General features: G+C 40.2%; 1 protein-coding gene across 1 annotated transcript; it reads right to left on the bottom strand.

Moving 5' to 3' along the window:
• Positions 1 to 4,425: 4,425 nt before the first annotated feature.
• TRIML2 (tripartite motif family like 2) lies at positions 4,426 to 15,381 on the bottom strand. Its single transcript, XM_060001512.1, has 7 exons — positions 15,193 to 15,381; positions 14,818 to 14,913; positions 12,358 to 12,552; positions 11,048 to 11,188; positions 9,037 to 9,059; positions 8,765 to 8,865; positions 4,426 to 4,997 (listed from the first exon to the last, which is right to left on the bottom strand). The coding sequence occupies exons 1-7, from the start codon at positions 15,379 to 15,381 to the stop codon at positions 4,426 to 4,428; spliced, it is 1,317 nt and encodes a 438-aa protein (XP_059857495.1).
• Positions 15,382 to 27,670: the final 12,289 nt, after the last annotated feature.

Genomic DNA, 27,670 nt, shown 5'->3' with positions numbered 1-27,670 from the left:
AATACATAAATACATTTCATGAAAATAATTTTACATTGTCTCCACTGACTGCTTCTTTGGAGAAATGTGAATTTCACTTTCATCTTTACTAGGCCTCAACTTCCCTCACCTTCCCTTCCAGTCAACCTCAGATCTCACTGAATAACTTTAGGGATATATAATCTGGGTGGAAAGAAATGAATAGCTTCGTTTTTCAAGAGTTTGTATCACTGTTTGGTGGTTTTTTAGTGTATTTTTGATTCAGTAAAATAAAAAACATCTATCTCTTAGAAGAATCAAATGAGGTAATGCATATAAAGCATTTGGAAGCTTATCTTGCAGATAGTATATGTACAAACTTAAATTTTAATATGTAATATTTAAATTCAACAACGCTTTTGTCACCCTACCACATTCATTTACTGTTGCAGATAATTCCTCTCACTTGGGGGTAAGTTTCTAATCTCACACTTCACTCTCTTCAAGGCAAATGTCCCATTCTGTTGTATACTTTCCAATTTGTCAGGACCTAAAATGCAAGCTTCTCCAATTTTTTCCATTCCCCATCCATGTGCTTTTTAACTTCGGTTTACCACTGATGGCATTTATCACATTCTAATCAGGGACTCCAAGAAATCAAAGTTTCAGATCACTTGCGCATTCTCTATGAATTCATTATCTCCTCTATCCGAATTCCTTTTCTTTATCCAAAATCAAAAAAATTAACGGCAGTGAGGCCTTTTCTTCTTTTAGCCCCCAGATTATTTCAGGCAGACTGTCCTGACTCTCAGGGGAAGGTCGCAGGTCTAGACTGGTATGGGCTTAATTCTTAACCCAGAAATGTGTTAGCAGTTCAGCTCTAAAGAATCTCACAACTGAAGTATTCTACAAAGGTGTAAAGAAGTCATTTCGAGTTACAACTACAGAATGGAACCAGATTTTTTTACTTAAGTGTTTTGCCCAAGGTACATTTATCATATGCAAAGTGTTCTAAGGGTAGAGATGTGTCCCCAGTGTGGTGGGATAATCCTCCATGTTCTAAAACACTGGAGGCTCCTCCAATGGCCTAAGAGTTCCTAGGTCTTACTTAGCCCAGTTATCCAAGACACAGTTTCTTAAAGTGACCTCCAATTATACCTTTTACCCAATCAACAATCTTCTAAGACAGCCCGCTGACCGGCAGCCCCAGTCATATGAACCACACGTTTACTCATTACTAAAGAAGGCATCCAAGGCTCACCTTAATCTTTGACCTAAAAGCCCACATCCCCAGCACTATCACCACACATCTTAACCTTTTAAGACTTAAAATTACAAGCCACACAAAAGGCTGGAGTCACTGCCCAAACCAGTTCTCTGTTTGCGTTTACTTTCTTCTTAATCTTGGCTCCATGTTGTAAATCACCCACGGGGTTTTGGAAAAGTGATTCCTGGATTCCAGTACCAGAGATCTTGATGTCATTAGTATGTGGGGGGGTAAAGGGTGATAGGGGGTAAGGGGTGATGATTTAAAAAGAAATCCTCAGGTGCTTACAGGATACACAGAATCTGCAGACCTGCTGCTGTATGTGAAAAACTCTTTTCATACTAACCCGTCTGCTATGGGTTAAATTGTGTCATCCCCCACCACCCCCCATGCCCCCACCAAGAATCCTAACTCCCCGTACCTCAGATGCAACCTTATCTGGAAATAGGGTCACTATTAAGTTAAAATGAACCCATGCTGTAGGGTGGGCCCCGAACCCAATGTGACTGATGCCCTTATTTATTTTTAAAAAGGCCATGTGTAGAGACAGAGACACAGGGAGGACACCAAGTGAAGACAGAAACAGAGAAGGGAGTGATGTATCGATAAGACAAAGAACAGGACTTCCCTGGTGGCGCAGTGGTCGAGAGTCCGCCTGCCGATGCAGGGGACACGGGTTCGTGCCCCAGTCCGGGAAGATCCCACATGCCGCGGAGCGGCTGGGCCCGTGAGCCATGGCTGCTGAGCCTACGCGTCCGGAGACTGTGCTCCACAACGGGAGAGGACACAACAGTGAGAGGCCCGCGTACCGCAAAAAAACAAAAAACAAAAAAAACAAAGAACAAAGATTTCCAGCAAACCACCAGAAGCTAGGAGAGAGGCATGCAACCATCTTCAGAAGGAAACGGCCCTGCGAACACCTTCATTTCTACCCTTCAGAACTATGAAAAAAGGCATTTCTGTTGCTTAAGCCACCCCGTTTGTGGTACTTCGTTATGGCTGCCCTAACAAACTAAACCACCAGTTCACCTGAATTTATTTACTGACCTTTTCATTTTGACATGGGTGCACCTCCCTTTCAAGACTTTACCCAATAACCATCACCCACCCAGCTCCATAATATACAACACTACTTACTGCTTTTTCCTCACTTTCAATATGTATTTGAGAATTTATGGGCTAAGGACTGTTTAACACAAGATAAAACAATGAACGGAAACAAGCACAGTCCTTACTCTCATGGAATTTAGTCTAGTGGGAAAGGCAATCAAAGAATCGTCCAAATAAATACAAAATTGCAACTGTGCTTTGCATAAAAGAAGCTGTAACTGGTGCAATGATGTCCCAGGATTCTCCCTTGTTAAGTTTGTCAAGGAGGGCTGCTTTGAGGAGCAACACTTAAGCTGAATTAGTGAAAAAGGGGAGAGTGGTGACTGAAGTCAGGGAAGTGTATGTGCAAAGTCTCTGTGACTGGTGGAAGGATACACTAGGCATCCATTTATTCAGAGGGTCAGTAGGCTGTGCTAAAGTATTATTTTCAAAGGCTAAAATTCATGATCCTCATACAAATATTGACAGTGATATGTCAAAGATTTTGCTCAACTCAGTAATTAGTTAGGGAACCAGTTAGAGAGTAAAGTTTGTTGCAAGAGAAATGAGAAGCAGTGTAAATAAAATTGCTTAGGGTAGATCCAAAACTGGTTAATACTCTAGATGGTAATAAAACCAAAACCTTTAAGGATTTCTTTTCTACCAGATAATTCTTCGAGTTAACATGTAACTTCAGTGTCTGGGTTCTCATCAGCTAATAACTACCAAAGTCAATTGCAGATGCATTTTCCTAAATAATTTAAATAATCTTTTTGTGTTGGTTAGACAATGTCTCAGACTGACATTGGTAGGACATGCTGCATTCTCTCTTGGTTTCTAAGTTTGGAAAAATAGTTCTTAAGAGTCAAAGTTGTGGAGGCAGGAGAAATTTGAGGTAAGATGAAGGTGAAGATTTAGACTCATATATACAATTATTATTAAATTCTCACATTTCCCTATAAAGTAAATCGTCATCTTTCCCACAGGAAATTGGGAAGGGCTTTGAGAACCATTGCTCTGATGTCTAAATCTCAATGTTTCAAATGATCATCTAACTTCCAGCTCACTCACCTGAGCTAAACCCCACTTCTCAGATCAGGGCTACTTTCCCCTTAAGTCTTGTGATTTGATGTGAAGATATGCAATGACTTTTTCCAGGCTTACATTTTTTACAAATTTGAGACAGAGCTTGCTTTTAAAATGATGATCCAGGTTTAATTCTTTACCCTTGTCACTTACTAGATACTTAACAGCTATGTGACTTTAGGAAAATTAAATCACCTCTGAGCCTCAGCTTCTACATTTGAACAATAAAGATCAATACACACTTATAGGTTGTTAAAAACATAAAGGGAGATACACTATGATAAACCTTTCATTAAAAGTCCCTCTAATAAATATTTTTGTTGTCTTTTCAGCATTGTATGACCACCCCTGAACAAGGCTCTAGCAAAAAATTTTCAGTTGATTATCAAATAGAGAAAGTTGAAGGCAAATACAAGACACCACTACAACATTACTTAATGTAATAGTTTTTCAAAGGAGTGAACTATCAGGCTTCTTTTAAGAAATCTAATTTTCCTTGTAAGAGAGAAGTTGGATACTTGAAATATTTTTAAAATACATTTTCTGCAACACCTCCTCCCCACTGAGATAAGGTATCCAGGGAACTTAAGTTGTCCTCTATTTGGAGTGATGTTAGAAGTCTTGACAATGTCAGGAATAGGATGTCTCCATTCTACATGTCACTCTGATGATAGCCTCAAATCTAAAGTCTTGATTATACCCAATTCTGTTTTCAGAAATCTCTAGAGTCCTTAACCTAGTCTTAAGGATCCCAGACTATTTCCGTCTCTAATTTCCCAATCTTATGCTGCATAGGCATTTGCTGTTCTAATTAACGTGGAGCCCTTCAGTTATTATCATCCATGATTCAGGTTAAATGTAACCTCTTCCACGAAATGCGTGTTGAAAGCCACATGAATGCAAAGGCTCTGGGGTGTTAACCTGGGTTCCAACTCAAGTGCTAAAAATCTTTTATTGGATTACTTTGTAAAATAATTTATATAAAGTCATGCTTGTAATATTCTGGCCTCTTGTGGTCTTAGATTTCACACCAAAGAAGGTTGAGGGCTAAAAGTACCATTACAAGAAGAAACGTGAGGGAGGCAGATGCTCAGAGAGTCTGAATTCATGCCTCCATTTGAAATACAAAGAGAAAATACAGGCCTGAGAGCTCCTTGGAAGGCGAGATCAGAGAAATTATAGATGAGGGATCTCTTTGTCACATCATAGAAGGATATCTGGCCATACTCATAGTCCAGGAAAACTCCAACTCTGTGCATTTGCTCTCTCCAGGAAACCCTTTTTAAAGGGGGAAAAGCCCAGAAAGTATAATCAGTTCCCATAATGGATCCTGTGAATAAGACCTTATCTCCGGAAGCACTTCTGCTGGCAGAGCTTCCGTGTACGCCCAGCTGCCACTGTGTTGCCTTTTCCACATCCACCTCCCAGTAGTGCCGCCCTGAGGTGAAGCTCTCCACACCCAACACAGTGGCGCTGAAGTCAAATCTCTCTGGGTGACTGGGTACATCCTGCTGCACATTTCTGAGTCTCACACTTCTCAGATCCTCAGATAAGACCAGACAGGGATGAGCTGTCTTAGGGTCCAAAGTTATAGGTCCTGCAGGGAGAAAGAAATTTAGTTAACCTAGGGGCTTGTCAGTGCCAGAGACTGATGATTTCTCACATGCAGGGGCTTCCTCATGAGTGGGCATGGGTCTCAGGCACAGATATGGGAGATGCAATCTAGGAGAGCACAGATAAAGGGACCCGGGCTTCCCTGGTGGCGCAGTGGTTGAGAGTCCGCCTGCCGATGCAGGGGACACGGGTTCGTGCCCCAGTCCGGGAAGATCCCACATGCCGCGGAGCGGCTGGGCCCATGAGCTATGGCCACTGAGCCTGCGCGTCCGGAGCCTGTGCTCCGCAGCAGGAGGGGCCGCAACAGTGAGAGGCCCGCGTACCGCAAAAAAAAAAAAAAAAAGTAAGCAGATAAAGGGACCCCTAAGCTGTTTCAAGAAATGGGGGAATTTCCTGGTGGCCTAGTGGTTATGACTCCCATGCTTCCAATGCCAAAAAAGAAAAAAAAAAGAAATGGACATCACAAAGGAACAAAGTCAATAAGATAATGGAAGGAGATTAAAATGAAATCTATCTGAGGAAGAAGAACAAAACAATGAATAATGAACTACGGAGAGGTTTAGAAATACCTCTCAAAACAGAAAGGAATTGTGCCAGGCTATAAAAATGACCTGATACTCAGTCCTAGCCCAGTATCACCTGAGACCCAACTCTAGTCCCTAAAGATCTTCTCCAAGCCTGGAACAGCCAGAAACATTAAGTCTTCTAATAGAGCAGTTAATTCATGGCTCTATCCTGTGACTGAACTGCTTTCTTCATCTTAAATATCACCAAGATGTGACAGATACTTAGAAACTGCTGCCAGCAGGCCCTTAATATTGAGTAAATCAAAAGAGAACATATCAGAGGCCAGAAATCCTGGGAGAATCCTCCAGAAAAATCAAGCTGAGATCAAGAACGCTCACTGTGATTTCTTATATGTGAATGAAAGTGGTATGTGCCTTCATATCGCTAACTGTTCCTTCTCATTTCTTTCTGTTCAACTTTTAAATATTCTGATTTCTCAGGGATTGGTCCTGGGTCTTACTTTTCACTACTTGTATTCTTTTCCCCTAAGTGCCTTTATATAGCCTCAGTTTTAAATATCTTCTATATGTTCATGACTTACTCCATAAAAAAGTTGACAAATACCAGTTGAACAAAACGCAGAAATTTCAAACATACTCCATCCAAAATGGAACTCCAAATCTATCCCTTCCCAGTTTCTACTTTTCAGTAGAACATTTATTGCTTTATAGTTGGTCAAGCCATAAACCTGTAGTAGTCCTTGATTTCTTTCTTTAACATCTAATCCAGCAGCAAGTTTTATGGGCAAATGAACTTAAATCTCTGCACTTAATTCATATCATTATTAAAGTGGTCTTAAAAGCCACAAGCCTTGAATTTTAAATTTCAACTTGTCCCAGGCTCCTAGTATTTCCAGAAGACTGGCAGAAATAAATGCAAATTTTCTCTAGAAGTATGTACACCTTCATTTCTGTCCTCAAAGAACTTCTAAAAATAATATTTAAGGAAAAAAGGAAAGCTTACTATTAAAAAAATCATTAACCACACACTCAAAGTAAAAAAGTACTACTGAGTGAGACTAGCAGAAATAAATCTGAAGGACTTCCCTGGTGGCGCAGTGGTTAAGAATCCGCCTGCCATTGCAGGGGACATGGGTTTGATCCCTAGTCTGGGAAGTTCCCACACACCACGGAGCAACTAAGCCCGTGTGCCACAACGACTGAGCCTGCGCTCTAGAGCCTGTGAGCCACAACTACTAAGCCCACATGCCACAACTACTGAAGCCTGCATGCCTAGAGCCTGTGCTCTGCAACAAAAGAAGCCACTGCAATGAGAAGCCAGTGCACTACAACAAAGAGTAGCCCCCGCTTGCAGCAACGAAGACCCAATGCAGCCAAAAATAATAAATGAATAAATTTATTTTTAAAAAATCTGAAGAATTTTACATACTGGAATTGCCAGGCAAACTCTACAATAATTTTTGCTTACTATGCTTAAAAAAAAAAAGAAAAACTTAAAAGTATCTACAGAATATAGGAAACTAAAGAAAGCAAGACTAAGTGGATTTGACAAAGAACTAAATACCTTATCTAGAAATAGAAATAAAATGTATTAAATAAAGTGCCAATGGATTACAAGAAAGCTACAGAAAAATGTCTCATTAGCATAAATGCAAAAATTCTTTAAAAACCATTACTACATTGAATCTGGCAATATGTAAAATGGCTAAAACATTATTACCAAGAGTTTATCTTGGGAATGAAAGGGTGGTTCAACATATGAAGCAAATATAATTCACCATATCAATATATAAAGGAAAAAAATAAATATTTTGGTAGATACAGAAAAAAGCATCTAATAATTTCAACATCTGTTCATGATACAAAGTTTTAGTGAATCAGGAGTAGACAGGGAACTTCCTCAACTTGACAAAAGGCAACTATGAAAAACCTACAGCTAACGTTAAACTTAAAGGTGAAAAACAATGCTTTCTTTCTTCCTAAGATCAGGAAGAAGGTAGATGATTCTCACCACTCCTATTCATCATATTGAAGGCGCTAGTAAGTGCAAAAGGTAAGAAGAATACAGAAAAGGCTTACAGAAAGGAAGAAAAAAAAAGTCTATATTTATAGATTACTTGAATATCTTTGTAGAGAATCCCCTCAAAATCTATAAAAGTCACTAGATCTAATAAATCAGTTTAGCACAGTTGTAAGATACAATGTCAATCAATATGCACGAATATTTCTATATACCATCGATAAACTAGAAATAAATAAAATTTCAATTAGAAGTTGATGTTTAATTCCATGAATAGAACTAAAAAATACTTAGGTATCTAATTAAATATGTACAATATTAGCTGAAAACTATGTTGAGAGAAATCAAAGATGACCTAAATAAAGGGAGATATACCACCATATCCCTAAATTGTTCTATAGATTCAGTGTAATACCACTCAAAACCCCAGCAGGTTTTTTGTAGATGCCAACAAGCTCATTTTAAAATTTATGTGAAGAATTTAGAGTAGCCAAAATTATTTTTGAAGGAACAAATCTGAAGAACTCACAGTGCCCAATTTTAAGACTTTTTGTAGAGTAATCAATCAAGCCAACGTGGTATTAGCAAAAGGATAGATAGAATGATCAATGGACCTATTAGACTTGACATAGATCTGCTCATATGTGCCCACGGATTTTTAACAAATGATGTTGGAACAACTGGATACATACATGTACTAAAAGAGGAGGGGAGTTGTACCATATCTCGAATCGTACATAAATATAACTTTAGGGGTCCCACTGGCAGTCCAGTGGTTAAGACCCTGTGCTTCCACTGGTTCGATCCCTGGTCAGGGCACTAAGATTCTGCATGCCACACAGTGCAGCCAAAAAACAACTTTAAATGAACACAAAACTTTAAATGAACAATAGACCTAAATGCAAAAACTAAAACTGTAAAAATTCTAGAAAGAAATCTTTGTTGGGGTAAAAAAAGATTTCTTAGGACACAAAAAGCACACACCATTTAAAAAAGAAAAAGGTAACTTCAAAATCTAAAACTTCTGCTCTTCAAAAGACACTATTAGGCAAATGAAAATATAAACCACAGGAGAGAAATATTTGCAAATAGAGTAGTTTTAAATCCTTAAGCTATCTGGAATTTCACTTATGGTAGGATGTTCATTTTATCCTCAAATACAAATGTAAAGTGTCCTGTGATCATGGATGTGTGTCAACTCACTTTGCAGCACTTCTAGCATTTTGCTCATTCCTGTTATTTGGCATAAACTCAGGTCTGTGATTCGGGCGGGCTCTAGACACTGAAGCAGTAGTGACTCACTCCTGTTAAAGAAAGGACAATCTCAGTTACCTGTGTAGACCGCAGGCCCCTCCATCCAGAGGATGGATCTCATTACATGGCCTTGCTATCCGCACCCCAACATCTCTAACCCCTGTGTGCTCACAAATCAGATTGTCAATCTGACCTAAGTGTTTCCAAAATGAATAACTTACCTTTCCAAAGAATATCTTGCATTCTACGGGGTGAAAAGAGACAAAATTACTAGCAGGTATTTAAGCCAAGCCTTTTGTGAATTGTGCTCATGAAAGTATTTTCTCTTATAATAATGAAACTCGATTTCCATGTAATTTCTTCAGCCTCATGGTGCTAATTCTCAGATACCAAAGTTCGACACTGAATAGGAAAAGTCAGAAAAATGCTTGAAATCACTGTTATATTCCCAAGGGATTTAATCTTCTATACCTCAAATTCACAATGCTCCACATTCAAATTCTGCCCGTCTATTTGCTTTCTGTCCTGGGGCTGGCAGGAATTGAGCCTGCTGCCCCGCGTCCTCCGCCCGGGCTTCCTGCAGCCACAGAGACAGGCATAGCCTCGTGGGGTGGGGGGGCAGGCTCTGGGGGTCCCTGCCCCGGGAGTGTCCACCTGTGGGAAGGGTGGGCTTTGTTCCCCGAAGAGGGGCCTGCTGAGCCCTGGGTGGCAGGGCGGGGGTACATCTGGGACACCCTGGGCCCCAGCCAGCCCTGTGGTGACCCACTCAGGCCTTGGGCAGATGCAGGAAGGGGGGGACCCAGGGGCGCACGGGACGGGGCCACTGACCCACGCTGGGTGTGGGAATGGGCCTTTGTGTGGCCGCAAGTGCTTCTGTCCCCTGTGGGTGTTGGGGCGTGGGTGTTCCTGGGCGGGTGGGAACCCAGGGGCGGCCGGTGGAGGGGCAGGGCGCCCTCGGAGACTCCTGAGAGGCAGTGGGTTCAGGACCTGGGGGTGGCGGGCCCAGTAGGCCCAGAAGGAAGCCCCCTGTGGGGAGGGGCTGGGGGGGCCTGGCAGTGGCAGGGGTGGGAGCCACGGGCATGGTGGGGCACCCAGACCCTGGGGTTGCCGGCTGCCCTGTTCTTCAGCCCCTGAAACAGAGGCTCCCGGACTCCAGGGCCTTGTGATTGATTGAGGCCCCCGGGGCATTTCTGCAATGGGGCTGTCTTGCTGTTTATCTTCTTGGAATTTAAAGTTGGAAAGATTTAGAAATTGCTCTTTAGTCATTCATTTAAAACAATAATAAACTCATTAGTTATTAAAAAACAAACAAACAAAAAAGAAAAGAATTGAGCCTGCTAAGCTGGGGATAGTGGCTGGAACCAGGTCAGGAACTGAACATAACTCGGTCACACCTATCTGCACTGTCTGGAACTACGCATGGCTCTAGAACAGAACCTAAGGGTTTATGTGCAGGGGCTTCTCAAAGTACTCATATTGCAAATGTGGGCTTGGCAGAAGGATATAAACAGTCTTCAAAAGATAAAAATTTACTTTTTGAAAATAGTAATGCATGTTACTCAACAAAATTTAAAATACACAATACTGGCAATTCCCTGGGGGTCCAGTGGTTAGGACTCTGCACTCTCACTGCCAAGGGCCCGGGTTCAGTTCCTGGTTGGGAACTAAGATCCCACAAGCTGCGCAGCCTGGCCAAAAATAAAAAAATAAAAACTACAAAGAATCAAAACAGTTTAAAAAACAAACAATACTATACAAGTAAGTCTCACCCTTGTTTCCCAAGGTTACTGCTGATTACTATGTTTGTGTTTATTTTGCCAGAGGTTGTCTGAATGTTAATGAGCATATACGCTTATACATATTCTCTAAATAACAAAAAGTTTTCTGCATGTTTTTTTCACTTAATGAGATATCCTGAAGATAATCTTTTAGTGCATTTAGAACTGCTTTACTCGTTTTTTTATGGTTGCAGAATATTCTATTGTAGGGATACATCATAATTTGACTAACCAATTATTTACCTTATTAAAGGACATCTCAATTCATATTTACTACTGATCAGTGAAGCAGCTCTATACATACCATGATTTTATAATGAGTCATAATGCTTTTGGTAGCCTTCACGTATGACTGAAGATCACTGGGTACTGTGTTCTAGAACTGGCCCCTAATAAGTACTGTCCACTTCTCATTTCTCAAATACTGTAGTGAAGGTTATTCCCAGAATCTTACCTGGAGCAATGCTGAGGCAGATTGCCCACACTTCTTCTCCAGCTCTGTGGTGATCTTCTGGAGGCCGCAGATCTGTTCAGAGAGCCTGACTTCACTCTCCCTCAGTTTACTCATGTTCTCTCTCCCCAAACAGTTCAGTCTCTGCAGAAGCATCCTTATTACTATTCAACAGCTGACAATTTCTCTTATTCACTAATTCAACCATCTCTTTAAAAACCTGCTTTACTGCCTGCCACCCCAGAAACAGAAATAATTAGACAAGGCCAGGATATTCGTCTGTGTCAAGCAAGACACCTCAATAGAAACTTGATTCTTTGACACAATATATTTATGTTGATGTGGACAGTATCCACATAGTCTACTTAATCAGTTCACAACCTGGACCTAAAACAGATCACTTTTTTTTGCTGTGCAGTTTTGTTCAGGAAGTTTCCTATTTCCTTCATTAAATTAAAACTATGACTTATTATAATTTAATTAAAAATTAAATTCACTGATGAGAATAAAATAGATAATCAAACCAAAAAGGATACCAGTTTCCTTTCTATCCTTGCAAAGAAGCTCCACCTAGTTAAATACATGAATGTTCCATGTTATTTTTTTCTTAACTCAAGTGATATCATACTCCACTGCTGATCTGACAGCTTGCTTTTTTCTTAATAAATAATATGCTCTTGGAGAGCATTCCTTATGTATACATATAGAGCCATGTTATCTTTTCTAAACGCTGAAGAGCATTCCATTGTATGTCCTGTACAATGTAGTTCATGAGTCCAACAGTGATGGATACAGGTTGTATCTACTCTCTTCCTATCAACAAATATTATAGTAACACCTAATACTTACATTACACAATAATGTACACACATACAAACACTATTTAAAGAGCTTTATGTAGATTATCACACTGAAGCCTCACAACAATGTTATGAACTAAGGGCTATTATCCTCATTTTACAGCTAAGGAAACCAAGTCAGAGGTTAAGCAACATGTCTAAGGTCACCTAGAGGCTAGTAAATTGCAGAACCCAGATACGAATCTCATCAATCTGGCTTCAAAGACTACCTCAAAGCCACGGCTCTATACTGAAATAATTTTACCGCACTTCCTTACCCACGTGTCTTTTTATATGCATGTAAGTATATTTGCGAGATAAATTATCAGAAATAGAATTGCTGGATGACTATATCCCTTCTTTTAATAGATCCATGGTTGTCAGTGGATGTCTTATTCTAGAATTGACATACTGTTCAGCTCTTCTTTCTCTCATTTCCCAAATATTGTTAAGATGCCATGTTTCACATCTCACCTGTAGTATTTCCTGGAACTTCTCCTTTAGCTTTGTGGCAAACTCCATCAGTTGGTTCTGACTGGCTTCTCTCAAGTTCAGGTTGAATCCGCACCCTTCTGGACTCTGGAAGTTCACTTTGTTTTCTTCAATCATCAACCAGAACCTTATCCTATATTCAGACTCAATCATTGCTTTAAAATTCTGTTCTTCTTCCTTCACCATAGATGACAGAATTCAGGTTAAACACCACAGATAAATACCTATGGTTACTTTCCATCTATAATTTTAATATAAAGACAAGGAAATATAAAAGTACAGGGGAAGAAGTAACAGATACATAATACAAAGGACAGAGAGAATTTCAGAGTCAACATCAGCCAAGATATCACTACTATCTTAGAACATGAAATGCAGATGAAGAAATGTTAATTGACTTAGAAAACTGAGGAATCTCTACAACCTCAGTGACCAAAAAGGAGACCAGGAAAACCGGAAGGCAGCACCAATGGCTTTTGCTGCTTTGGATAGGGGGTGTGAGATGCTTTGGATAGGGGGTGTGAGAAAAGAGGAATCAAAAGGTGACTCTAAGGTTTTTAGACAAAGAATACAGTTGCCAAAACATAGAAAGGAAAAGTACGGAAGGGATAGGCTCCAGAGTGGGGAGGGTATCAGCAGCTGAGTGTGGGATATGTCAATTTTGATTAGTCAGTTAGCCATCCAAGGAGAGATGCTAGGCAGGAAGTCGGACATGAAAACCCACCACCGGGAAGTCTGAGCTAAAGACATCCATTGGGAGTAGTCAGCTTAATGACCATATTTAACCTCCTGAGACTCTGTGGAGTCAAGATTTATCAAGAACCTGACTATTCTCACCACTTCTACCACCCTTCCCCCGCAGTTCACCATTACCTGTCCTTGACTATTGCAAAGAGTCCCCTTCAGGTCCCCCCACCTGTGCTCTCACCCTCCTACAGTCTTATTCTCATTCAGCAGCTAGACTATTCCTACGAAAATGGAAGTTAGATCACATTACTGCTCTGTTCAAAAGTTTCCACTGGCTTCCTTTTTTCATTAAAAAATAATAAATTTTTAAAAAGAGAGAAAAAAGAAAAGAAAATCAACTTCCTTATAAGATGTGGCCTTCTGATCTCATCACCTATTAGCCTCCACTTCCTTCATAACCCCAACCAAGGACACACCAGTCTTGAGATCTTTGTACTTGCCCTTCCCTCTGCCTAGAATATTCTTCCCATGACTGCACAGCTCACTTCCTCACCTCCTCGAGTCTTCTCAAAACCAATTTTGGAATGACAAGGTCCTGATCACTTTGTTTAAAAGTACATCTCATCACTCTTTCCTGTTTTTTTAAATAAAATGTACAGCACTTAACAATGTAACATACTACACATTTTACTTGTTTACCTCCACTAGAATGTCAATTGCACAAGGCCAGCATTGTTTGTTTTGTTTTTCTTTTCACTACTGTATCCCCAGCACCTAGCATAGCTCCTGGCAAACAGTGGGGCCCCAATATTTGTTAATATATGGTGCTTGGAGCTGAAAAAAATGCCTACCATCCTCAACTGGATGAGAATCTAGTATAACTAGCAGAACAGTTACATATGAAGGGAGGGTCTGAAATTAGAAGTGAAATGTGCATAATGGATGGTGATTCCTCAATTTGAATAGTAATTCTTTATTTTTTTTTTATTGAAGTATAGTTGACACAATGTTGGTGTTAGTTTCAGGTGTACAGCAAAGTGACTCAGTTACACATGTATTTCTCAGATTCTTCTCCCTATATATAAAATATGTATATTTATAGATCTAAATATATATATCTGTTTTATATATAGTACTGTATATGTCAATCCCAAACTCCTAATTTATACCCCCCCCCACCCTGGAATAGTAATTCCTAAATTGCCCTTTAAATGGCTTCAGGATTTACATGGCCACCAAAAAAAGTACATAAGATGCTCATTCTCCTATGGCATTGTTATAAACTGTGCTATCAGTCTTTGCCAATAAGGGATGCAAATGCCATCTCACTAACAAATTTAATATAGTTAATTTGTATTTCTCTTACCATGAGCTTATGGACCAATTCAGTATGTTCAAAAGATATCTGCATTTTCTTTTCTGTCAACTCTCATGTCTGATCATTTTTCTGTGGAGTTTCTAGTCTTTTGCTCATTGACTTTTTTTTTGGCTGTGCGGCATGTGGGATCTTAGTTCCCCAATCAGGGTTAGAACCCATGCCCCCTACAGTGGGAGCCTGGAGTGTTAACCACTGGACCACCAGGGAAGTCCCCTGCTTATTGACTTTTAAGAGCTTTTTACACGTGAAGAAATTAACACTTTTCCTACCTATGGATTTCAAGTAGTTTTTCCTGCTTTGTCATTTGATTGTGTTTATATTATTTGCTATCCAACATTATGGGTAATTTCCCCCTAAGGATCAAGATAAGCACTGACCTGCATCATCACCATTCTTTCTTGCTCATCAGCCAATATGCTTTTAGCTACTTCAAGTTTCTCCTTCAATGTGTTCAATATCTCCTGGAATAACTTCTGCAGAGAAATATATCACAGAATTCCAGGTAAAGTAATTGCTTTACAACAGATAGATTCCTAACCTTAGACAACTGAAAGGCCAATAGCCCTGATTACAATGTTTTCCTAGCCTTGAAGTTGAAGGTCTAAATATGGTACTTATCTAGTATTCTTTGATAAACATCAACTAAGGGAATGGTCTTGGAGGATCAGAATATCTGTCCTCCAAATAAATAAGGTAATAAATAAGAGGAGGCAGCCAGAATGACAGTGGTCTGGGATCTGCATGAAGCTTACCCTATAATTCTCAGCAGCCTCTTGTACTCCATATACCACGTGATTCTTGTGCTCCTGGGACGTGAAGTACTTGTCACAAAGCGTGATTTGGTCATCATGGCAGAACCGCTGTGGTGGCTCCAGATGTATCTCATAGTGGGCATCTTCTGGGATTTCTTGCTCTAACTGGGAGCGGAGCCTTTTGGACATGCCGGCAGGTGGCCCTAGTTGAAAATTGGGCTGCTTCTGATGTGGAATACACCTCCCCGTACTCTGAAAAGGAAAAGAGTGGCAGTGTTCTAGTGCATACACTTGTTAACCTCAGTCCGCAGTCAAGCGTCAGCAGCTCAGTGCATCCTGGACTCCTCAAATCCAGCAAATCTTTGGCAGCCACGTGCTTGGGAAAGGAGACAGGAGTTACACGAACGATCAAGTTTCCTAAGAATTTCAAGCAATTGGTTGAAAATTATTTACAAGTGACAACACAGCAAGCCACCTCCCTGCAAGTCATTAAAAAAAAAAAGAGGGACTTCCCTGGTGGTCCAGTGGTTAAGACTAAGCCCTTACACTGCAGGGGGCACGGATCAGGGAACTAAGATCCCACCTGCCATGCGGCATGGCCTGAAAAAAAGAAAAAAGAAAAGAAAAAAAATGGTGCTCAAAGAAGGCACACTGCTGCAAAGAGCATGAGAGGAACTTAGGAGCTTCCGGGACTAAGGGGAGGCAGAGGCAGAGCCTAGCCTCAGGCACTCAGGTCGCAAATTAAAGGAATCACTCACCCAGTGCTTGCACGAGCCAAAAAGCAAGGGCCTCCTTGTATACCTCCTTAAACCACAGAAAGGTGAGGCAACGGGTTACTACGTTTAAGGAAGGGCTTACTTTCAGATTTCAAGGTGCGCATACATGAGAAAAGCGCCCTTTTGGACTCCCTAAGTGCACATGCGCCTGAGTGAGGTAAGGCAAGGTTTGCGCCCGAAGCCCAAAGCACGTCTCACTAGAGACTTGGCCATTAAAAGGTGTTCGTTAAAAAAGTAAATAGGGCTTCCCTAGTGGCACAGTGGTTAAGAATCCGCCTGCCAATGCAGGGGACAAGGGTTTAAACCCTAGTCCGGGAAGTTCCCACATGGCGCAGAGCAACGAAGCCCGTGCGCCACAACTACTGAGCCTGCGCTCTAGAGCCCGCGAGCCACAACTACGGAAGCCCGCGTGCCTAGAGCCCATGCTTCTCAAGAGGAGAAGCCAACGCAATGAGAAGCCCACGCCCTGCACCGAGGAGTAGCCAGCGGCTCGCTGCAACTAGAGAAAGCACGCACGCATCAAGGAAGACCCAACGCAGCCAAAAACAAACAAATAAATAAATAAATAAAATAGATTTTAAAATAAATAAATAAATAAAACAACCCCCCCAAATAAATAAAACCTTTTCAAACATAGTAAAGCGAAATTGCACACATTTATATGTACATATACATATATTTTTTCATATATACATGTATATATATATGTACATATGCACAGATATACATATGTACATACAGATTTTAAGGAAACAGAACAAGGGATCTATAATCTCTTACATCCAGATAATTCTGATTACCTTTGAGCAACAATTCTACCTTTTCACTAGAAACATTTTAATTATATTCTTAAAATGTATTACCTACTGAATTTGGGAATCTCCTTCCCAATAAAGAATTGCCTTAGTTTCCTTGTTTAATCCCATCTCTAGCCGTTGTTGGGTGACACCATAACACCGAGTATTAATTGATCAAAATTCTCTAATTTACATCTGCCCAGTCCATCTCATTAGCCAGTTCTTTTGACAATAGCTCTTGAAAGGAATTGACCTGCCAGAGTGCAGAACTCCCAAACTTCCATTTCTGGATTTATTAGCTTCTTCTGCCTCTCACGCTCTCAATTCCACCCAAACTTGATCATCAACCAATCAATCTCTTCACCCTCTTTTAATTTTTAAGATATGCAAAACTTCAAAAAAAATGTCTGAAGTTGTTACTCTTATATACGTGATGACACATATTTTTTTAGGGTACATATTAAAGCAGCAGACTTGATTTGCCTTTTCACCGTGTTGACATTTGCACTGATAGTAGATAAAACTGCTGGTGTCTTACCATTAATCAAGGAAGTAGCACCATAGTCATTTATTGTATTTTTAAAATCTCTACCTATTTCCATGCTCCCAGTTTAAAAGAGAAAAAAAAAAGCCTGTTTTACTTAAGAACATTCTTATTTCTTGATGCAATAGTAAAGTATTAAATCTCAACCCTGAGTACAAGACTTAGCATTCTGGGTGACAAGATGGAAAATATGTGTAAAGCATTTATGCTGCATATGGAAAAACAATGGTTGTCTCACAAAAAAGCATTTTCTATGATTGTTTGAGTTGTAAGCCATACTAGCGGCGTTTTTTCATAGGTCATTTTTAGTAGAAAGAACAAATGAGACAAACTGTGGTCATTCAGATGTAGTGATTTGGAAAGACATTTTCTCAAACACTGACAGAATGACCCTGTCATTTCAAGGAAACCAAGTGAGTGTATTAGTTCCCAATGATAAAATTGGAGCTTTTAAGCAAAAATGAGAGTTTTGGAAAACTTGTATCTACTATTCTAAGCTTGACAGTTTCCCACTACTTGGTCTTTTCTGATGAAATTGGTAGCAATATTAACAACTGGGTTTTTTTTGCTATTGCATAATGAAATGTGTCAACATTTGGAAAATCTGCAAATTCGGTGAACCAATTGTTTTCCAAAAGACCAATGCATGATGTTACAAGATTATGCAAGGGTAAAGTGAACTCAAAGTATAAGACAGATCAATGGATTTTAATGTTACAGAGGACAAATGTTCATTAATATGATTTCAAAAAAAAGAAAAACACAATTATCTGAAAAAGGTATTAGAATGATCTCCCCTTTTCCAACTATGTATTCGTGTGAGGATAGATTTTCTTCCTGTACGTCAACTAAAATAACATTGCAATAGGGCTTCCCTGGTGGCGCAGTGGTTAAGAATCTGCCTGCCAATGCAGGGGACATGGGTTCGAGCCCTGGTCCGGGAAGATCCCACGTGCCGCGGAGCAACTAAGCCCATGCGCCACAACTACTGAGCCTGCGCTCTAGAGTTCGCAAGCCACAACTACTGAGCCCGCGTGCTGCAACTACGGAAGCCTGTATGCCTAGAGCCTGTGCTTTGCAACAAGAGAAGCCACTGCAATGAGAAGCGCGCGCACCGCAAGGAACAGTAGCCCCTGCTCGCCTCCACTATAGAAAAGCCCATGCACAGCAACAAAGACCCAAGGCAGCCAAAAATAAAATAATAAAATAAATTTTAAATTAAATAAAATTAAAAATATTTATTAAAAAAAAAAACACTGCTGGGCTTCCCTGGTGGCACAGTGGTTGAGAATCTGCCTGCCAATTCAGGGGACACAGGTTCGAGCCCTGGTCTGGGAAGATTCCACATGCCGCGGAGCAACTAGGCCCATGAGCCACAACTACTGAGCCTGCGCGTCTGGAGCCTGTGGTCCGCAACAAGAGAGGCCGCGACAGGGAGAGGCCCGCGCACCGCGATGAAGAGTGGCCCCCGCTTGCCGCAATTAGAGAAAGCCCTCGCACAGAAACGAAGACCCAACACAGCCAAAAATAAATAAATAAATATTTTTTAAAAAACTATAAACAAAAAACACTGCAATAGATGGAATGCTGGAGTAGATATAAACGAGAAATTAAAGAGATTTGCAAAATTGTAAAACCATGCCACTTGTCTCGAGAATTATTCAGAAAAGGTTCTTCATAAAAATGTTATATTTATTTTTAATATTTCTTAAAAGTTCTAATTATGAATATAGTAATGCACCTGTAATTCTGGTACATTTTGCCAGATTCCCAACAACAAAGATCATGTAATTTTGCATTTCAAACAACCTGAGAAGGTGTCAAACTTCACTTGGTCAGTGAGAAATTGTATCCTTATTTATAGCTTGCATTTATTTTATTATTAATAAAGCTATTATTTTCATATGCTTAAGAGCCATTTTCATTTCTTTTTCTATGAACCATGTTTAAGCCTTTCAGCTGTTTTTTCCTACCAGGTTTTTGGTCTTTTTTCTTAATTTTAAGACATACACTGAAAAGATTATCTGCTTATTATACAAATTGCAAATATTTTCTCTCTATGTATCATTTGGATTTGACTTTACTTCAATTTTTTCTTGCTGGGTCCTTCAAACCCTTGTGGCTTCTCTTGTCTTGCCTCCCTGAACTTGTCCTAGACTGGAAAAAAAAAAAACTGATCAGTTACAAAAAATGAAGAAGTTTAGAAAGCCAGTAGTCACTCCTGGCTTTATCTTACTTGAGCTCTCAGCAGTCAACATAGTTGGCCAGGACCCTCCTCTTGGAATGGTTTCTTCTCTTTGGATTCAAGATCATGTAAATGACATCCCTCCTACGTTACTCGTCTGTTTCCCAGCATTCTTTTTTGGCTTGGAATCCTCTTGAACCTCTAAGTTTGGGTGTTCTTCCAGGGTCAGTTCTTGTCCCTTGCCTTATTCTAGTTCCAATGTCTCCCAGGTAATCACATTTACTTCCAAAAGTTTAAGTACCACTCTCCAATTTAAGCTTCTGCCCAGACCCAGAACTCCCAACTCATTTGCAGTTAAGTCTAATAAGCATCCCACCTAACTATAACATTATTCAGATTTCAATATTCAGAAGCCTTCCCTTCCCCCAACTTACTTTAAAATATCATCATTAAGTTTAAGCCACCATCATTTCATCATCTCAACTAGGTCATATTCAACCCTGTCCCACTCCTGTCTCCAACTCCTCAGCTTAACAACCAGACTATTAATTTAAAACCTAAATCAGGTTTCTAATCATTTCTAACAACTTTCCATAGCATTTAGGATACAGTCCAAATGACTAACAGTCCTAGATGGTCTGGCCTCCTGCCCGCATTTAATCTCACCTATTGCTTTCCTCCAACCATTCATTGTCCATTCCAACTACGACAAATTTATCTGTGCTCTTTCCGCTTCCCCAGCTGGCCATGCTTTTCTCTCAAGATTCTGCCATTCCAGCTCCTTCTTTCCTCCCTACAGTTCTCAGCTCAAACACCACTTCCTCAGAGAGGCCTTTCTGTAACTGCCCAACTTGAAATACCTTCCTACCATTCATAATCATTTTCTTTGTATCTATTTTACCTAATAATATTTTTAGACATATTTTAAATCAAACCAGCACAAAGGGAAATCAGGAGCAGAGAACAGAGATTACATATTTTTACAGAAACCAAGAGAAAGCAAAGTAGAATAATTTGTCTCATGAGTATAATTTTATCTATGTGCCAAATTCATACCTATCCTTGTTTTTCCCAATTTTATTTATTTTTTGGCCCTGGCTTTCTCACTTACCCTTTTATACCATTCCATGGCATATATATTTTTAAAGCTTCCATAAATATTAAAATCAAGTTTAGGTATTTAAAGAAAACCATGATTAAGGAAATGATCTTCAGAGAAAAGCTTACCTTTCTTTGTAATCCTAGGTATTTCCTTCAGGGAAAATAGCTAGAAAAATGGAGACTGAAGAGCTTTCGTCTGTTCAGCTACTCCCTTAATCCCTCCCTCTCCCCATCAGGTAGAAAACCTGTGAAGTTTCAAATCCTATGCATATAATAAATCTACGACAGTGGTCGTCAAACTTCAGGGAGCAGTAGAATCATCTCAGCTTCATTCAAACAGAGTTCTGCGCCCCACCCTGAGAGTCTCTGTTAGGACAGATCTGAGGTGGAGTCTTAATTTACATTTTAATGCGTTCCTAAAAAATACTGAATAGCCAGGGACTTTGTTCAGGAGTTTCAATCTCTGTAGATGGGTGGATATTTTGTTCTTTGCTGTATCTCCAAGGTCCTTTTAAGGGGCTACTATCTGGTAGGCACTCACTATATAAGTTTTTGTTTGTTTTTCGTTTTTCATGAACATCCTGGATACAGTAACAATTTCACAGGAAGAGATTCTTCTCTAAGCCATTACCCTAGAACCTCATAGTGTTCCTTCCTTAGCCATACCATTTAATCTTAAGCTGTTAGATACAATAGTTTCATTAGAAGATGATGCCTGATTTCATTGTTTCCAGAATGTTTGCTGAAAGAAGTGATCACTGCATTATTTGTAGATAGAAAAGAGTAGAAATAACTGCCTGATTGAGGAATGTGTCACAGATGGGAGGTCAGGGGACAATCTCAGATAGTTCACGGTTGACCTCAGTGGAAGGGAAATCTGCACAGCTTCCCAAGTTTTATAATTCTGTCTCTGGTAGGTTTTATTTTTTATTTGTTTTTGCCTCAGTCAATTCCCTGCTGATCAAACATCAGTGCCTGGTTTTTTGTTGTTGTGGTTTTCAAACTGCTGACGGGATAATGAAAAAATTCTTCTGCTTGCTATCTGACCTTCCAAAACCTGGTTCCACCCTGTGGAATCTTAAGTACCTCCTTTCCCCTTATCTCAAACAACACTCCCCACACACACCCTCTTCTCCTTCAAGTAAATCACATTCTTTTCTGTGTGTCCCTCCCTCCTCAGCCTTCTTCTCTACTCTTTTTCTACTCAGTCTACCTTTTTTCTTTTAAGCTTGGATGCAGCCAACTTCTGTGAAGATTATATCAATTACCTGGTCGTTTATTCTTATCATCCTGAGCTTTCATAATTTATGATTTCATTCTGGTAGGAAAACATTGTAACCTTTGAATCAAAGGGTTAAACATCAAGCAAAATTCTCATATCTTGGAGTCTTGTAAGGTCCATCTTAGACTCTAAGTAAATAGTAAATTATTCTGGAAGACTGTAGACTGTGTTTTAACTAAGATAATTCTGTAAATAGCACCATGTGACACAGTGTGCTAGGCTCTTTTTAAATCTCTATATTTCCCACAATCCTGTGAGGTATGTGGTATCAATACATTTTACTGCTGATAAAGCTCATGATTTTGAGGTTAAGTAGTTGATCCAGAGCACTCAGTACAGAAAATTTGAATCACAGCCAAATTTCATCATACTTCCTTACCTCTATTAAATGTTAACTAAAAATTTTGCCAATTTATAAAAGAAAATGCCTCAAATTTAAATTACAGTTTACCACAAGATACTTTCATAGGCCTCCAGTAACAATGGTATAGTCAATAACTTCAATTGTTTGACTTAAAAATCTACCCTGGGGCTTCCCTGGTGGCGCAGTGGTTGAGAATCTGCCTGCCAATGCAGGGGACACGGGTTCCAGCCCTGGTCTGGGAAGATCCCACATGTCACAGAGCAACTGGGCCCGTGAGCCACAACTACTGAGCCTGCGCGTCTGGAGCCTGTGCTCCGCAACAAGAGAGGCCACGATAGTGAGAGGCCCGTGCACCGTGATGAAGAGTGGCCCCTGCTTGCCGCAACTAGAGAAAGCCCTCGCACAGAAACGAAGACCCAACACAGCCAAAAATAAATTAATTAATTAATTAATTTTTTAAAAATCTCCCCTAAGCATTAAATTCTTGTGATAAATTAAGCTTATAAAAATAGTAAACCTGGAGTTTTAAAATATTACAGTGCTTTGTATATATTTGGGTCCCCACTTAAAATCACAAATCTTAAGTCAGTGACTCAATTGTATATTTCAGATTGGAGTTACATGGCTATTACCATAATCTATGTACTGATAGATAGGAATGACACTAAATAGATTTTTACATGTTCAATACCAAAATATTAAGAGTCTGGTTGTGATTGGTTAAAAGTACTGTACTAACCTACTAGGAAATAATTAGCTCCTAGGTTAAGTGAGGTTACATTTGGCTGGAAACTTCCATTGGGCATGAGCACTGAGGCTGCAGGTATCCAGGGTACCCATCAAGCAAACTGACATCTTATCTTGATTCTGATAAATACCTTCCTACGTGATTATTTTGCAGTTCCTTTTCACCCTGCATAGTGTGGTACAGTGACCAGCTAGGTCTGCCAGGGTGCTCAGTAGGATCTTGTCAGAGACCCTGGTGGGACTCTAAACGTTATTCACTGTGTTAGCAGCCCCATAGCTTTCTGTTTCTGAAACTGAAAACATGCCTCCCTTCTCAACAACATATACACATTATTTGATAGGTTTTTCCATGAGTTATTTCCTCGATTCAATAGAGTTATCTGTCTTTCATTTAAATCTAGCTTGATCTTGATGGAATGCCGCATTTTTTAATTAGGCATTTCTGCTATGTTGTACATTTTCTTAAAAATTCAAGACACCTTACATTGTGCCAAATCATGCACTAATAGTGTTTGTATAAGTGTTGGAGCAAAATGCTCAATCACTATACAATTTTTTTTGGGGGGGCCAAGAGGCATGCAGGATCTTTGTTCCCCAACCAGGGGTTGAACCCATGCCCCCTGCAATGGAAGCATGAAGTCTTAGCCACAGGACTGCCAGGGAAGTCCCCAATCAGTATACAACTTGAACCAGATGTTTATTACAATATTAACAGCCATTAAAAAAAATGTAGTACAGTCAAAGACAACAACACAGAAACAGTTACCTGTTGAACCAGCTTTTTGAAAGAGTCAAAGTTATTTGGTAGAAGTTTAGGGGAGGATTGAGGGTGTGGAGTTAAGGCAGCAAGGGCAAAATGCACAGAGGAACAACAAAATAAGCATCTCAAAGATGGTATCTGGTTAAACCGAACCAAGAAGACTCTAGGGTGAATGGTCATCATGGTAGTGGAGAGGTTACCACACTGATGGCTCGCTGCATTTGGCTATATTAGTGTACTTCACCTTCAACTGTTCTTACCTGGCGCAAAACTTCAACATGATGGGAAAAAGTCACGTTTGAATCAATGTGATTTTCTTGTCACAACTCCTTTTTTTTGTATCATAGAACATGCTATTTCTAGTCCTACAGTCAATTTCTAGTCCTAATAAGACAATTCCCAAGGATGTCTGATATCTAATAAAACCTTGAACTTCCCCTGTTTTCTAGGATCATTCCAACCTATATGACTCAGTTTACATATTCTTCCTGGGCAGCTATCTGCTCCTTAGTCTTCAGTTACCATCTGTATGCTAAATATTCATCTCTAGTTTAGTTCTTTCTACTGATTTTTAGACTCTCAGGTTTGAGTATGTTGATTGTTGGAAATCTCTGTTCAGAGAGCATGCAGGTACCTCAGAGTCAACAAATCCAGAATACACACATACGCTTCTAGCCCCATTCTCTTCCTATGAAAAAGGCAACAATATCCACTCAGTTGTTCAAAGATATCTGTATTATCAGTGTCTATTTTCTCCATACTTCTATAGTTGTCTCAGCTATTGCTATGGTCTAAATATTTGTATCCTCCCCAAATTTATGTTAAAATCCTAACCCCCCAATGTGATGGTATTAGGAGGTGGGGGCCTTTGGGAGGTGATGAGGTCATGAAGGTGAAGCCCTGATGAATGGGATTAGTGCTAAAAGAGATCCCACAGAGCTCCCTAATCCCTTCTGTGTGAAGACACAGTGAGAACCAGAAGAAGGTCCTTATTAGACTGTGACCAGGCTGGCACCTTGATCTTGGACTTCCAGCCTCCAGAACTGTGGGCGGTAAATGTTTATAAGCCACCCAATCTGTGGTATTTTGTTATAGGAGCCCAAACAGACTAAGACACTAGTCTCCTTTACACATCATTAGTAGGTTGACTTCTCTCCATCCCCACTGCCATTCCCCTGGTTCAGCTTAGCACTGCAACCAACTATCAAGATCTGTGACAGTTTTAGCTATTTTGAACCCAGCTTACAGCCAGTCATAGAAAAAGAAAAAATCTGACTATGCCAGTCTCCTAACACTTTAGTTGATATGAATTTACTGCTTTGGAGTCAACTAAGATTTCTTTAGATTTATAAGACCCTGCCTATCTTCTCCCAAGTAACTTTAGTTTACTGATGAGTTTGACTTGTTCCTATTTCCAGGTCTTTGTACATAATAATTGTGTCTTCTGGACCTCCCTGTGCTCCCCACGCCCTATTAGAGTTGAAGAAGGGGCCTTTGGGCACAATCCTTATATATTTCCTAGAAACGGTGTCCGAGTTTGTTTTCTTTATAATCCACTACAGCCACTGCACAATAGGTTCTAGATCATGACTGTCCGATTATTGATACTTTTCTGGTTTCTTCATGTGCCAGCTTCTTTGCGGGGATAACTTATTTTTCAGCCTTGTGGTACACTCTAGGTCCTCACATTTGAACACACTGGTGCTTGTATGCTGTGGTAAGACGTGGAGCTACAACCTACGCGCCTGGACTCACCGAAGACTTGTTGATCTCGTGGTCATCCTTATTCGGCAGACTGCCAGGTATGTGTACATGTTCATTTTTCTCTTCTAAGGAAGGTCCCTCTCATGAGACTCTCACACCTTGCATAGAAAATCCAGGATTTCTTGGACCTCATTCTGAAAAGGAAAGATCACTATTAACTCCTCTTGGAGGTTGCTATGCTAGATCTATAAAATAGAAGTTATAACACAAACTTAGGCATGAGTTATAAAGTGAAAATTAATTATTCCCATTCAAAATGGGGTCTTTGGGGCTCCCAAATCTCCATAGCTGACAGGTCAGGGATGGAAAAATGATTTCAATATGTATCACTTTGAAGACCCAAGGTATTTAAAGAGGAAAGAATGATTGAGAATGAATCCCTAAAATCTGGAAGACAATTTTGCCTTGAAAATTTTTGCCTTCTTAATGGTAAACACTGTGAGGCTTGTTTTCTCAAGAAAGAAAACAGATCTTGTTACTGAGCCTAAGCTCGTACTGCTCACTGCACGACAGGCCAATAATTGAGAGATGAGTTGTTGGGGCAAGGAATAACAACCTTATCTGGAAAGCCAGCAGACCGAGAAGATGGTGGGCTCATGCCCCAGAGAACCATCCTGCCTGAGTTAGAATTCAGGTTCCTTTTATACTAAAAGGGGAGTAACATCAAACACTTCCTGGTTCCCATCAGCCTTCAGAGGGGATGTGTTAATTTCTTCCTCCCTGAAGTCATTCACAGGTGGGCCTGCTCAGGATGTTTCCTGTGAGCTAAACAAAGGTGTCTTAGCTTAATACTCATTATTACCTGGGAAGCAGGGTTCCCAGAGATGGGCCATTATGTATAATTTAAGCTTATAGGCAACATCCCTTTAGTGATTAACTTCTAATAGAATACAAAGGTTCTTCCTTATTACAATCTCACAAAAGGGCATCTGCTCTACCTCACAGAACCTCTTCAGTTTTTCTTGGTATATCTCACATATGCTAGTCTTTAAGTCCATCATGTGAAGACTTTGCTGTCTCAGCCATCATCCCCAGCTGCAGGTTACACCTTCGATCTCTCTGTTACCAGGGCTTCCCTTCCAATTTCTTAAGAGGCAATCACAGCAAGACTTGTGTCCACGTTCAACTGCAAGTGGTTTGTTCAAATAGTATGAACAGGGCTTCCCTGGTGGCACAGTGGTTGGGAGTCCGCCTGCCGATACAGGGGACACGGGTTCGTGCCCCAGTCCAGGAAGATCCCACATGCCGCGGAGCGGCTGGGCCCGTGAGCCATGGCCGCTGAGCCTGCGCGTCTGGAGCCTGTGCTCCACAACGGGAGAGGCCACAACAGTGAGAGGCCCGCGTACCGCAAAAAAAAAAAAAAAGTACAAATAGATAGAACAAGTAAGCTCTTCCATGAGATCTGGTACACCTGAGGCAGCCACTGTCCTTTTCAGGGAGGCAGAGAAGGATCAAGAAGAAAAAGAATTTCATTTTAACCTGGTCTTTTGCAAGATCAGAGATTTGTCTTCAGAATCAGCTTACAATCACATTCTTCATCTTCTCAGTCATGTAATGCTATCTTTTTTCCCCACTTTTTTTCACTTTTAAAAATTGAAGTATAGTTGAGGTACAATATTATATAAGTTATAGGTGTACAATATAATGATTCACAATTTTTAAAGGTTATATTCCATTTATAGTTATTATAAAATATTGGCTTTAATTGCCATTCTTACCCCATTGAGAAGTTGTGTGGGACTCTAATTCCTCTACCTTAGATCTTGCTCAGAATGTTATCCTCCATCCACATTTCTGCTGGAAACTCTTGTTTCTAAGAGGAGGGAGACAGATGGCTTTACTAAAGACAGGATGAAAACATGACCAAGGGGCCAGCCTGCACTGCGGCGGAACCTAGTCTTACAAAGTAGTTTTGTTCGTTGAATTCCTGGTCCTCAAATTTCACTGCATATTAGAGTTTTCTGAAGAGCTCTAACAATCGTGATGCCTAAGTCAGTGGCCTGTAAGCTTTAGAGAACATCAGAGTCACCAGGAGATCTGGTTAAAGCACAGATTGCTGGGCCCCACCCAGAGGTTTTGATTCAGTAGGTCTGGGGCGGGGCTCAAAAGTTTACACTTCCAAAAAGTTCCAGGTGAGACATACTCTTCCAATTAGGGC

This window comes from Delphinus delphis, chromosome 21 (assembly GCF_949987515.2).
Source record: "Delphinus delphis chromosome 21, mDelDel1.2, whole genome shotgun sequence".
NCBI classification, from domain to species: domain Eukaryota; kingdom Metazoa; phylum Chordata; class Mammalia; order Artiodactyla; family Delphinidae; genus Delphinus; species Delphinus delphis.
This window is presented reverse-complemented; position numbering and strand designations above follow the sequence as displayed.